The sequence below is a fragment of the Taudactylus pleione genome, unplaced genomic scaffold (genome assembly GCF_031769625.1).
Source record: "Taudactylus pleione unplaced genomic scaffold, aTauple2 ptg001565l, whole genome shotgun sequence".
NCBI classification, from domain to species: Eukaryota; Metazoa; Chordata; class Amphibia; order Anura; family Myobatrachidae; genus Taudactylus; species Taudactylus pleione.
In genome coordinates, this window is record NW_028285962.1 from 797,493 (window position 1) to 812,606 (window position 15,114).

Below are 15,114 nucleotides of genomic sequence, written 5' to 3' on the forward strand. Positions count from 1 at the left end.
TCCTCCCACATGTAGTGTTGTAAATGGGGAAATAAATACAACAAGCCTCCATGGTACATATCAATTTACCCAATCCAAGATTTTACACAATATGCAGTGTACTCAGCTTGAATGGGATATATTATACGCCTTGGACATTCATTTTCTCATCCCGATGTCCATCGGTATATTACTATGGGTCCTTATACCCAGTCCAAAAATAATTGTGGATATAGACTAATTTCTTTATAAAACAGTAATTTATTTCTTAATCTGTTTATGATAAAAAGGTATTAGCGGTATGTAGTTAATTTCACCAGACCTCAAAAAACATACAACAATTTCTGTTTAAATGAAAATTTGAAATATATATAAAATGCAAAATTAAAAAATAAATAAATAAATAAAGCTAAGATAATTCCAAATCTTAAAAGTAGACAAAGGAGAAATGAATGAGTGGAGGATTCTAATAATGAATAAATAGCAACATATTTCTCAGATCCTACGTCTGCTTCCTCAGGCTGGAACAAGATTAAGAAATACAGATTTTATGAATTACTGTTTTATAAAGAAATTAGTCTATATCCACAATTATTTTTGGACTGGGTATAAGGACCCATAGTAATATACCGATGGACATCGGGAGGAGAAAATGAATGTCCAAGGCGTATAATATATCCCATTCAAGGTGAGTACACTGCATATTGTGTAAAATCTTGGATTGGGTAAATTGATATGTACCATGGAGGCTTGTTGTATTTATTTCCCCATTTACAACTCTACGTGTGGGAGGAATTGAAGACCTCACCTTAAAGGCCAACATTGCATTCTGCAACCACCGCAGGACCATGGTGAAAATTGGGTCCAACGTCTACAACTTACTTCTAAAGGGTGAGCTTATATCAACCTTTCACGATTTATAAAACATTGTTACGGTTTTACACTATATATTTTCTTTTTCATATATTTTTTGGAGATTAATAGCAGCCCTGTCTTGCCCAGTTGCAGAATATCTGTAAGACTCTTTATAGTTGTCACCAGTGTCCAGTATCCTCGCTCAATGGTGCTGGAAGGCTCGAGAAGAAAATGTGCCTATAACCTCGCTAATCACCCTAGCTGTCCTGCTGCTTATCAGAAGAAGACCATCAGACACTCAGACCTGAGAGTATTCACTGTGAAGGTAATGATATTTCTCCGGATTAGAGAGAATAATGTAATTTGGATAAAGAGGACCCCAGCATACTACCTAAACTATTGACATATTGAGTAAGCTAAAGGAGTTACATACAACATTCCAAGATGAGAGATCAGTGAAAGAAAGGTCAATGAGATTGGCATCAGCTGATATAATAGATGGATGACTGCACTTGTGGGACCTTCTAGACCAGAATTTTCAACCACTGTGCCGTGGTTGAAAAACGATTTGCAATTTTAAGACGCGTAAAAAGCAATATCAAAAATATTATACAATTAACTCAATTATGAATTTGTCACCTGGCTCAAACAATTTTGAACTTGCTGGAATATGGTCAAACTTGTTATTTTGTCAAATTATTTAAAAAATGTATGACTGGGGCATGTGTCTAAATTTGTGCTCACCCCGAAGGAGAGTCTAAAATGGAGTGTAATCAATTTACTAAAAGTGGTGTCCTCAAGATGCTGGATATATAAGGGCAGAAATGCAGGGACTTTTACTACATTTCTGAGACTCATTACAGTGGTTACGAATGACAGACACACTTAGGGAGGGTAATAAATTAGCCGCCGGGTTTACCCCGCTACTAAATGGCGGCAAAAATCCCTGCAGCTCAGGGAAAGTCTATTCAAGTAAATCACCTTTTTCTCCCACCGTAGAAACATGATTTAGTCACAGAAACCCAAAATCAATGTTTTTTTCCCCTGCGCGCAAACCGGATTTTGTGTTTCTTCCTCAGACTTTACCTCACAGATCTATGAGCTGCGACATTCAGTACAACTGAACAGCTCCGGTGCGGCAATATCCCCCTTATAGTCCATTTTATGTGGAATTGTTCATCAAAAAAATGTATTACAGATACAGTTATTTTGGAAAATATTTGCAGTCATTTATTATTTTTTCACACAACAATTTAACATATTATTTATTCTATTCCTAACTTGTTGGGTCTTTACACCATACACAATGGGGTTAATCAGAGATGGCAGCATCAGATAGACATTGGCCAACAAGATGACAATATAAACAGGAACATTTTTTCCAAATCTTTGTACAACAGATGAGAGGACAACAGTGAGGTAGAACACAAAAATGGCACAAATATGGGAGGCACATGTACTAAGGGCTTTAGATCTGGCTTCTCTGGAGGCCAGCTGAAACACAGCATGGAGGATCAGGATGTAGGACAGGATAATGAAAACCAGGTCTAGTGCAACAAAGAGAAGTGCCACCACTAATCCATAAAGACTATTAAGAGTTGAATTAGAACAAGCTAACTTCACCACAGCAATATGGTCACAGAAAGAATGATGGATAACACTGTTACTACACAAGGACAGTCTCATAAACAGAATAGGCAGAGGAATTACCGATAATACCCCTCTAATCACCAAGCCCAGGCCGATATAAAAAACGAGTCGATTGGTGAGCAATGATGTATACCTGAGAGGATGGCAGATGGCAAAATATCGATCAAATGCCATGGCTAAAAGTGCTGAAGACTCCATGGAGGCAAATGAATGGATGAAGAACATCTGTGTCAGACAAGCTTCAAAGTAAATATCTTGGGAGTTGAACCACAGGATGCCCACAATCTTGGGGGTGGTGGCAGTGGTTAACACCAGGTCTACTGTCGACAACATGCAGAGAAAGAAGTACATGGGATGATGGAGGCTCTGGTCTATTCTTATGATGAATAGAAGGGTAATATTTCCTGTCACTGAAATCAAATACACCAAGAAGAAGACAAATCCTATAAAGACGTAAGATGATTCCAGGCCAGGAAGCCCAAGTAGTTTAAAAAATGTTGGGTGGGAAATTGTGATATTTGACATTTGATTATTTCAGTGTGACCCTGGGGGAAAAAAACATAATGAGATAACATAAAACAAAAATAATTAGTGACAATCAGTTATAACTTCACTCTAAAGAGATGGAAATGAACCTGTAAATAATAAAGAATATTCAGTAGGAATATAATTCACAGTGATTTTAGTACAATAGTTATCAGTTCATAAAGGGTTAAGGTGCATATATACAATGATTTTTTGAACAATTTATCATTATCTTTCAAAATATCGTTCAGTTTCTGAGTTATAACAATGAACGAAAATCGTTTAAGCGCACTCCCATTTGTAGGTTGTAGTTTGTAGTTCATTGTAGTCCAACATAACGATTTTCCTTAAGGGAAGGAACATTTTTCGTTCATCGTTTTAAAAATCGTTCATTACACTTCAAAAAATAGTTAACTTTTTCAAGGGAAAATCTGACAGATAATCGTTGGTTACAAAATCATTACGTGTGAATGCACCTTTACACTAAATCCTGAGACATTGCAACTGCACAAAAAGCTGAAATCAGCCACACCCGAAGATTGCTGACGAATGGTCCTATTTATTAATGAATAATGGCTCAGTAGACAGGTATTTTCAAGGGGATTATTCCCCGAATGTCTGTACAGGGGACCACAGCATATATTGGAGATATATACTGTGGTCCCCCGTTTTCACTTCCAAAAGCTGATTTTTTGCCTAATACCAAACTCCAGAATGCATTCCGGAGCTTGGCCCTGAAAGCTAAACTATGGACTTCATTCCACAAGAGTTACCAGGAGAGGGATCCATAAGATCCCTATCCTGCTCTCTCTACTCATACATGCATGGTCAGCAGACCTCGCGTGCACAGTTTTACATTCGCCTTCCAAATGAGAAGTGCAGTGTTAGTGCATTAGAGATCTTTTCTCTTCTAATAAGCACAAAGAGCCTCTATACCATAGGGTGTATTTTAACTAGTAATGTGTCTAACCCTGTGCTTTGGTTTTGGCTTAGGTTCTAAACCCTCATTGTGTTTTCGTTTTTAGTTTTGGCTAAACCACCTTCAAATGTTTTGGATTTCTTTAAAAATGATAAAAAAAAGCTAAAAATCATGTCATTTCAATCTGGTTCTGTTCCTACAGTATTAATATCATCAATAACATTAATTTTAAATTAATTATGACCACCTCACAGCTCACAATATTGTTTTCACCAATATTGGCCCAAGGCTGCAGCGAGCTGACTGGCTAAAATAAGCTGTCGTCATGACGACGTCTCTCCCATAATGCAAAGCGGCCAGAGGAGCCGGTGGAAGCGTCGGGACCAGGAGCGGGAGTTTCAGGTAAGTGTTTTTTTTTTTTGTTAATAAAGTCTCTCTCTACTGGGGGGGGGGGGATTACTATGGGGACACTACCAGGGGGGGGATTTCTATGGTGGCACTACCAGGGGGAGATTACTACTGGGGGCACTACCACGGGGGTGGATTACTACTGGGGGCACTACAAGGGGGGGACTACTGCTACTTGGGGCACTACAAGGGGGGGACTACTACTACTGGGGGAACTACAAAGGGGGACTACAACTACTGGGGGCACTACCAGGGGGGGATTACTAAGGGGGCACTACCAGGGGGGGATTACTACTGGGGGCACTATCAAGGGGGTGGATTAATACTGGGGGCACTACAAGGGAGGGACTACTACTACTGGGGGAACTACAAAGGGGGACTACTACTACTGGGGGCACTACAAGGGGAGGGGACTACTACTAGGGGCACTGCATAGGGGGGAGGGGACTACTACTAGGGGCACTAAATAGGGGAAGGGGACTACCACTGGGGGCACTGTGAGGGACACTGCTGGGGGCTCTATATAAAGGGCAATATTGGGGGTACTGCATAGGGGGGAGACTACAACTGGGGCCACTATTTAAGGGACATTGCATAAGGGTTACCACTATTGGGGGCACTGCATGGGGGGGTGGACTGCTACTGGGGGTACTGCATAGGGGGTACCACTATTGGGGGCACTATATAAGGGGCTTACTACTGGGGGCACAAGGGCACTGAACAGGGGGGACCACTACTGGGGGCACAAGGGGCACTGCATAGGGGGGGATCAATACTGGGGGCACTACTGGAGGCCTGCATAAGGGTGTTCTCTCCTGTGGCACATGGGGGCACTGCAAATTGTCACTACGACAGGGGGCTGCCCCTAATCTTTATTTTTACCTTACATTAGGGGCACACAATTCACTATGTATAACACATATAATGGGTTACTGTGATCGCTGGTCCTGTATATGCTAGAATTATGACACACAATACACTATGTATGACACATATAATGGGTTACTGTGATCGCTGGTCCTGTATATGCTGGAATTATGACACACAATACACTATGTATGACACATATAATGGGTTACTGTGATCACTGGTCCTGTATATGCTGGAATAAAGACACACAATGCACTATGTATGACACATATAATGGGTTACTGTGATCGCTGGTCCTGTATATGCTGGATACATGACACACAATACACTATGTATGACACATATAATGGGTTACTGTGATCGCTGGTCCTGTATATGCTGGAATTATGACACACAATACACTATGTATGACACATATAATGGGTTACTGTGATCGCTGGTCCTGTATATGCTGGAAATAGGACACACAATACACTATGTATGACACATATAATGGGTTACTGTGATCACTGGTCCTGTATATGCTGGAATTATGACACACAATACACTATGTATGACACATATAATGGGTTACTGTGATCACTGGTCCTGTATATGCTGGAATTATGACACACAATACACTATGTATGACACATATAATGGGTTACTGTGATCACTGGTCCTGTATATGCTGGAAGTAGGACACACAATACACTATGTATGACACATATAATGGGTTACTGTGATCGCTGGTCCTGTATATGCTGGAATTATGACACACGATACACTATGTATGACACATATAATGGGTTACTGTGATCGCTGGTCCTGTATATGCTGGAAATAGGATACACAATACACTATGTATGACACATATAATGGGTTACTGTGATCACTGGTCCTGTATATGCTGGAATTATGACACACAATACACTATGTATGACAAATATAATGTGTTACTGTGATCACTGGTCCTGTATATGCTGGAAGTAGGACACACAGTACACTATGTATGACACATATAATGGGTTACTGTGATCACTGGTCCTGTATATGCTGGAATTATGACACACAATACACTATGTATGACACATATAATGGGTTACTGTGATCGCTGGTCCTGTATATGCTGGAATTATGACACACGATACACTATGTATGACACATATAATGGGTTACTGTGATCACTGGTCCTGTATATGCTGGAATTATGACACACAATACACTATGTATGACACATATGATGGGTTACTGTGATCACTGGTCCTGTATATGCTGGAATTATGACACACAATACACTATGTATGACACATATAATGGGTTACTGTGATCACTGGTCCTGTATATGCTGGAATTATGACACACAATGCACTATGTATGACACATATAATGGGTTACTGTGATCACTGGTCCTGTATATGCTGGAATTATGACACACAATACACTATGTATGACACATATAATGGGTTACTGTGATCACTGGTCCTGTATATGCTGGAATTGTGACACACAATACACTATGTATGACACATATAATGTGTTACTGTTATCACTGGTCCTGTATAAGCTGGAATTATGACACACAATACACTATGTATGACACATATAATGGGTTAATGTGATCACTGGTCCTGTATATGCTGGAATTATGACACACAATACACTATGTATGACACATATAATGGGTTACTGTGATCACTGGTCCTGTATATGCTGGAATTATGACACACAATACACTATGTATGACACATATAATGGGTTGCTGTGATCTCTGGTCCTGTATATGCTGGAATTATGACACACAATATACTATGTTAGACATATATAATGGGTTACTGTGATCGCTGGTCCTGTATATGCTGGAATTATGACACACAATACACTATGTATGACACATATAATGGGTTACTGTGATCGCTGGTCCTGTATTTGCTGGAATTATGACACACAATACACTATGTATGACACATATAATGGGTTACTGTGATCACTGGTCCTGTATATGCTGGAATTATGACACACAATACACTATGTATGACACATATAATGGGTTACTGTGATCACTGGTCCTGTATATGCTGGAATTATGACACACAATACACTATGTATGACACATATAATGGGTTACTGTGATCGCTGGTCCTGTATATGCTGGAATTATGACACACAATACACTATGTTAGACATATATAATGGGTTACTGTGATCGCTGGTCCTGTATATGCTGGAATTATGACACACAATACACTATGTATGACACATATAATGGGTTGCTGTGATCTCTGGTCCTGTATATGCTGGAATTATGACACACAATATACTATGTTAGACATATATAATGGGTTACTGTGATCGCTGGTCCTGTATATGCTGGAATTATGACACACAATACACTATGTATGACACATATAATGGGTTACTGTGATCGCTGGTCCTGTATTTGCTGGAATTATGACACACAATACACTATGTATGACACATATAATGGGTTACTGTGATCACTGGTCCTGTATATGCTGGAATTATGACACACAATACACTATGTATGACACATATAATGGGTTACTGTGATCAATGGTCCTGTATATGCTGGAATTATGACACACAATACACTATGTATGACACATATAATGGGTTACTGTGATCACTGGTCCTGTATATGCTGGAATTATGACACACAATACACTATGTATGACACATATAATGGGTTACTTTGATCACTGGTCCTGTATATGCTGGAATTATGACACACAATACACTATGTATGACACATATAATGGGTTACTGTGATCGCTGGTCCTGTATATGCTGGAATTATGACACACAATACACTATGTATGACACATATAATGGGTTACTGTGATTACTGGTCCTGTATATGTTGGAATTATGACACACAATACACTATGTATGACACATATAATGGGTTACTGTGATTACTGGTCCTGTATATGTTGGAATTATGACACACAATACACTATGTATGACACATATAATGGGTTACTGTGATCGCTGGTCCTGTATATGCTGGAATTATGACACACAATACACTATGTATGATACATATAATGGGTTACTGTGATTGCTTGTCTTGTATATGCTGGAATTAGAACACACAATATACTATGTATGACACATATAATGGGTTACTGTGATCACTATTCATGTATATGCTGGAATTATGACACACAATACACTATGTATGACACATATAATGGCTTACTGTGATCGCTGGTCCTGTATATGCTGGAATTATGACACACAATACACTATGTATGACACATATAATGGGTTACTATGATCGCTGGTCCTGTATATGCTGGAATTATCACACACAATACACTGTATGACACATATAATGGGTTACTGTGATCGCTGGTCCTGTATATGCTGGAATTATGACACATAATACACTATATATGACACATATAATGGGTTACTGTGATCACTGGTCCTGTATATGCTGGAATTATGACACACAATACACTATGTATGACACATATAATGGGTTACTGTAATCACTGGTCCTGTATATGCTGGAATTATGACACACAATACTCTATGTATGACACATATAATGGGTTACTGTGATCACTGGTCCTGTATATGCTGGAATTATGACACACAATACACTATGTATGACACATATAATGGGTTACTGTGATCGCTGGTCCTGTATAAGCTGGAATTATGACACACAATACACTATGTATGACACATATAATGGGTTACTGTGATCACTGGTCCTGTATATGCTGGAATTATTACACATAATACACTTTGTATGACACATATTGAAGCTGGATAAATGCTAAGCATGTCCTCTTCATGGATTGGCCACACTCACTCTATAATCCAGCATTTAGAAACCCAACTCTATACTGTAAATCCTGCATGTGCCACTGAAATTAGTGATTATTATCATTACCAGTTATTTATACTGTATATTACACATATTCTGCAGCACTTTACAGAGAATATTTGGCCAATCACATAAGTCCCTGCTTCAGTGGAGCTTACACTCTATATCCCTGAAACATGTTGTATACACACCTTTATTTCTGGATTATGAGAGGAAATGCCAACATGCAAGGGGAACATACAAACTCCACACATAAATATCTTTAGTGGATGTAAACCCTAAACCTCAATGTTGTGAGGCAGTAATGCTAACCACTACACCAACCATGCCAATTGATTTTTCTGTAGCACTGTCAGCAGCACCTGATCATACTATAGACCAGGCATTCCCAACCACGGTCCTCAAGGCACACTAACAGTCCTGGTTTTAAGGATAGCCATACTTTAGCTCAGGTGACTTAATCAGTACCACAGTTATTTTGATTGAACCATATGTGGTTAAGCATGGATATCACTAAAACCAGGACTGTTATTGTGTCTTGAGGACCGAGGTTGGGAATCACTGCAATAGACTGATCAGGGTGACGTATCGGGCGTGGGAGTTTGGGGCGTGGCAGGGATGCTGTTTGGAAACGTCACTATCAGGGGAGAGCACGCTGCTTATTTAGTCTGTTTCAAGTAAGTATTCTGGGCGAGGCGCATCCGGATCATCATCATGTCTGGGAGTGACAGCGGGCTGTGCGGTAACGGCAGCATAGAGAAATGACTCGGCACTGCGGACTGCTAGTAATTAATATGAGTCTGACAAATGTCCTAATTCTGGTGCTGACCTTACAATGTGTATAATGCTCTGGCTGTCAGATCAGGTTGTAGCTATGCAGCTGCTGTGTTATACAGTATATACACACAATGCATGATGGCATCATATAGAGTGGTATAGCATGGGTTAATAACACTCACTACACTCTGAGGATGAAATGGCTCACCGTACAGAGAGGAAGACAGGGATCACCACGAAGTAAGGAATACAGGGATCACCACGATGTAAGGAAGACAGGGATCACCACGCTGTAAGGAAGACAGGGATCACCACGCTGTAAGGAAGACAGGGATCACCACGCTGTAAGGAACACAGGTATCACCACGCTGTAAGGAAGACAGGGATCACCACACTGTGAGGAAGACAGGGATCACCATGCTGTGAGGGAGACAGGGATCACCACGCTGTGAGGAAGATAGGGATCACCACACTGAGAGGAAGACAGGGATCACCACGCTGTGAGGAAGACAGGGATCACCACGCTGTGAGGGAGACAGGGATCACCACGCTGTAAGGAAGAGAGGGATCACCACGCTGTAAGGAACACAGGTATCACCACGCTGTAAGGAACACAGGTATCACCACGCTGTAAGGAAGAAAGGGATCACCACACTGTGAGGAAGACAGGGATCACCACGCTGTGAGGGAGACAGGAATCACCACGCTGTGAGGAAGATAGGGATCACCACACTGAGAGGAAGACAGGGATCACCACGCTGTGAGGAAGACAGGGATCACCACGCTGTGAGGAAGACAGGGATCACCACGCTGTGAGGAAGACAGGGATCACCACACTGTGAGGGAGACAGGGATCACTGCAGTCTGACATATGAGAGTGGATGGAATATATAGCCGGCTGCTCTCAGGGGGATCATACACACATTGGGCACAGGAAAAATAATTTCTCATTTAATTGTCTCACTGAGACATCAGATGGATTAATGATGAAAAGTAACTCACCGACGCTCAGTCACCAGAGATGTACGCTGTGCCGCAGGGTGTATATAACTGGTCACTTACTGACGCTCAGTCACCTGAGATGTACGCTGTGTCGCAGGGTGTATATAACTGGTCACTCACTGACGCTCAGTCACCAGAGATGTACACTGTGCCGCAGGGTGTATATAACTGGTCACTCACTGACGCTCAATCACCAGAGATGTACGCTGTTCCACAGGGTGTATATAACAGGTCACTCACTGACGCTCAGTCACCAGAGATGTACGCTGTGCCGCAGGGTGTATATAACTGGTCACTCACTGATGCTCAATCACCAGAGATGTACGCTGTACCGCAGGGTGTATATAACAGGTCACTCACTGACGTTCAGTCACAAGAGATGTACGCTGTGCCGCAGGGTGTATATAACTGGTCACTCACTGACGCTCAGTCACCAGAGATGTACGCTGTGCCTCAGGGTGTATATAACTGGTCACACACTGACGCTCAGTCACGAGAGATGTACGGTGTGCCGCAGGGTGTATATAACTGGTCAATCTCTGACGCTCAATTACCAGAGATGTACGCTGTGCCGCAGGGTGTATATAACTGGTCACTCACTGACGCTCAGTCACCAGAGATGTACGCTACGCCGCAGGGTGTATATAACTGGTCACTCACTGACGCTCAATCACCAGAGATGTACGCTGCGCCGCAGGGTGTATATAACTGGTCACTCACAGACGCTCAGTCACCAAAGATGTACGCTGTGCCGCAGGGTGTATATATAACTGGTCACTCACTGACGCTCAATCACCAGAGATGTACGCTGTGCCGCAGGGTGTATATAACTGGTCACTCACTGACGCTCAGTCACCAGAGATGTACGCTGTGCCGAAGGGTGTATATAACTGGTCACGCACCGACGCTCAGTCAGCAGAGATGTACGCTGTACCGCAGGGTGTATATAACTGGTCATGCACCGACGCTCAGTCACCAGAGATGTACGCTGTGCCACAGGGTGTATATAACTGGTCACTCACGGACGCTCAGTCACCAGAGATGTACGCTGTGCCGAAGGTTGTATATATAACTGGTCACTCACTGACGCTCAGTCACCAGAGATGTACGCTGTGCCGCAGGCTGTATATAACTGGTCACTCACTGACGTTCAGTCACCAGAGATGTACGCTGTGCCGCTGGGGATATATAACTGGTCACTCACTGACGCTCAGTCACCAGAGATGTACGCTGTGCCACAGGGTGTATATAACTGGTCACTCACTGACGCTCAGTCACCAGAGATGTACGCTGTGCCGAAGGTTGTATATATAACTGGTCACTCACTGACGCTCAGTCACCAGAGATGTACGCTGTGCCGCAGGGTGTTTATAACTGGTCACTCACTGACGCTCAGTCACCAGAGATGTACGCTGTGCCGCAGGGTGTATATAACTGATCACTCACTGACGCTCAGTCACCAGAGATGTATGCTGTGCCGCAGGTTGTATATAACTGGTCACTCACTGACGCTCAGTCACCAGAGATGTACGCTGTGCCGCAGGGTATATATATATAGGTCACTCACTGACGCTCAGTCACCAGAGATGTATGCTGTGCCGCAGGGTGTATATAACTTGTCACTCACTGATGCTCAATTACCAGAGTTGTACGCTGTGCCGCAGGGTGTATATAACTGGTCACTCAGTGACGCTCAGTCACCAGAGATGTACGCTGTGCCGCAGGGTGTATATAACTGGTCACTCACTGAAGCTCAGTCACCAGAGATATACGCTGTGCCGCAGGGTGTATATAACTGGTCACTCACTGACGCTCAGTCACCAGAGATATACGTTGTGCCGCAGGGTGTATGTAACTGGTCACTCACTGACGCTCAGTCACCAGAGATGTACGCTGTGCCGCAGGGTGTATATAACTGGTCACTCACTGACGCTCAATCACCAGAGATGTACGCTGCGCCGCAGGGTGTATATAACTGGTCACTCACAGACGCTCAGTCACCAAAGATGTACGCTGTGCCGCAGGGTGTATATATAACTGGTCACTCACTGACGCTCAATCACCAGAGATGTACGCTGTGCCGCAGGGTGTATATAACTGGTCACTCACTGACGCTCAGTCACCAGAGATGTACGTTGTGACGCAGGGTGTATATAACAGGTCACTCACTGACGCTCAGTCACCAGAGATGTACGCTGTGCCGCAGGGTGTATATAACTGGTCACTCACTGACGCTCAATCACCAGAGATGTACGCTGCGCCGCAGGGTGTATATAACTGGTCACTCACAGACGCTCAGTCACCAAAGATGTACGCTGTGCCGCAGGGTGTATATATAACTGGTCACTCACTGACGCTCAATCACCAGAGATGTACGCTGTGCCGCAGGGTGTATATAACTGGTCACTCACTGACGCTCAGTCACCAGAGATGTACGTTGTGATGCAGGGTGTATATAACAGGTCACTCACTGACGCTCAGTCACCAGAGATGTACGCTGTGCCACGGGGTGTATATAACTGGTCACTCACTGACGCACAGTCACAAGAGATGTACGCTGTGCCGCAGGGTGTATGTAACTGGTCACTCACTGACACTCAGTCACCAGAGATGTACGCTGTGCCGCAGGGTGTATATAACTGGTCTCTCTCTGACGCTCAGTCATCAGAGACGTACGCTGTGCCGCAGGGTGTATATAACTGGTCACTCACTGACGCTCAGTCACCAGAGATGTACGCTGTGCCGCAGGTTGCATATATAACTCGTCACTCACTGACCAGAGATGTACTCTGTGCCGCAGGGTGTATACAACTGGTCACTCACTGACGCTCAGTCTCCAGAGATGGACGCTGTGCCGCAGGGTGTATATACTGGTCACTCACTGACGCTCAGTCACCAGAGATGTACGCTGTGCCGCAGGGTATATATATAACTGGTCACTCACTGACGCTCAGTAACCAGAGATGTACGCTGTGCCGCTGGGTGTATATAACTGGTCACTCACTGACGCTCAGTCACCAGAGATGTATGCTGTGCCGCAGGGTGTATGTAACTGGTCACTCACTGACGCTCAGTCACCAGAGATGTACGCTGTGCCGCAGGGTGTATATAACTGGTCACTCAGCGACGCTCAGTCACCAGAGATGTACGCTGTGCCTCAGGGTGTATATAACTGGTCACTCACTGACGCTCTGTCACCAGAGATGTATGCTGTGCCGCAGGGTGTATATAACTGGTCACTCACTGACGCTCAGTCACCAGAGATGTACGCTGTGCCGCAGGGTGTATATAACTGGTCACTCACTGACGCACAGTCACCAGAGATGTACGCTGTGCCGCAGGGTGTATATAACGGGTCACTCACCGACGCTCAGTCACCAGAGATGTACGCTGTGCCTCAGGGTGTATATAAATGGTCACTCAGCGACGCTCAGTCACCAGAGATGTATGCTGTGCCGCAGGGTGTATATAACTGGTCACTCACTGACGCTCAGTCACCAGAGATGTACGCTGTGCCGCAGGGTGTATATAACTGGTCACTCACTGACGCACAGTCACCAGAGATGTACGCTGTGCCGCAGGGTGTATATAACAGATCACTCACTGACGCTCAGTCACCAGAGATGTACGCTGTGCCGCAGGGTGTATATAACTGGTCACTCAATGATGCTCAGTCACCAGAGATGTACGCTGTGCCGCAGGGTGTATATAACAGGTCCCTCACGGACGCTCAGTCACCAGAGATGTACGCTGTGCCGCAGCGTGTATATAACAGGTCACTCACTGACGCTCAGACACCAGAGATGTACGCTGTGCTGCAGGGTGTATATAACTGGACACTCACTGACGCTCAGTCACCAGAGATGTACGCTGTGCCGCAGGGTGTATATAACAGGTCACTCAATGACGCTCAGACACCAGAGATGTACGCTGTGCCGCAGGGTGTATATAACTGGTCACTCACCGACGCTCAGTCACCAGAGATGTACGCTGTGCCGCAGGGTGTATATAACTGGTCACTCACCGACGCTCAGTCACCAGAGATCTACGCTGTACCGTAGGGTGTATATAACTGGTCACTCACCGACGCTCAGTCACCAGAGATGTACACTGTGTCACAGAGTGTATATAACTGGTCACTCACTGACGCTCTGTCATGAGATGTATGCTGTGCCGCAGGGTGTATATAACTGGTCACTCACTGACGCTCAGTCACCAGAGATGTACACTGTGCCGCAGGGTGTATATAACAGGTCTCTCACTGACTCTAAGTCACCAGAGATGTACG

At 43.7% G+C, this 15,114-nt stretch overlaps 1 protein-coding gene across 1 annotated transcript; it reads right to left on the reverse strand.

Annotated features, from left to right (window-relative positions):
* Nucleotides 1-2,067: 2,067 nt before the first annotated feature.
* Nucleotides 2,068-10,105, reverse strand: LOC148442364 (olfactory receptor 52K2-like). Its single transcript, XM_088464035.1, has 2 exons — nucleotides 10,033-10,105; nucleotides 2,068-3,029 (listed from the first exon to the last, which is right to left on the reverse strand). Exon 2 carries the CDS (start codon nucleotides 3,007-3,009, stop codon nucleotides 2,068-2,070), a length of 942 nt encoding a protein of 313 aa, XP_088320161.1. The 5' UTR covers nucleotides 3,010-3,029; nucleotides 10,033-10,105.
* Between the last annotated feature and the right edge of the window lie 5,009 nt (nucleotides 10,106-15,114).

Coding starts and splice junctions, on each gene's coding strand:
- LOC148442364 (XM_088464035.1), bottom strand. CDS start 3,009: ATGTCAAATATCACAATTTCCCACCCAACATTTTTTAAACTACTTGGG.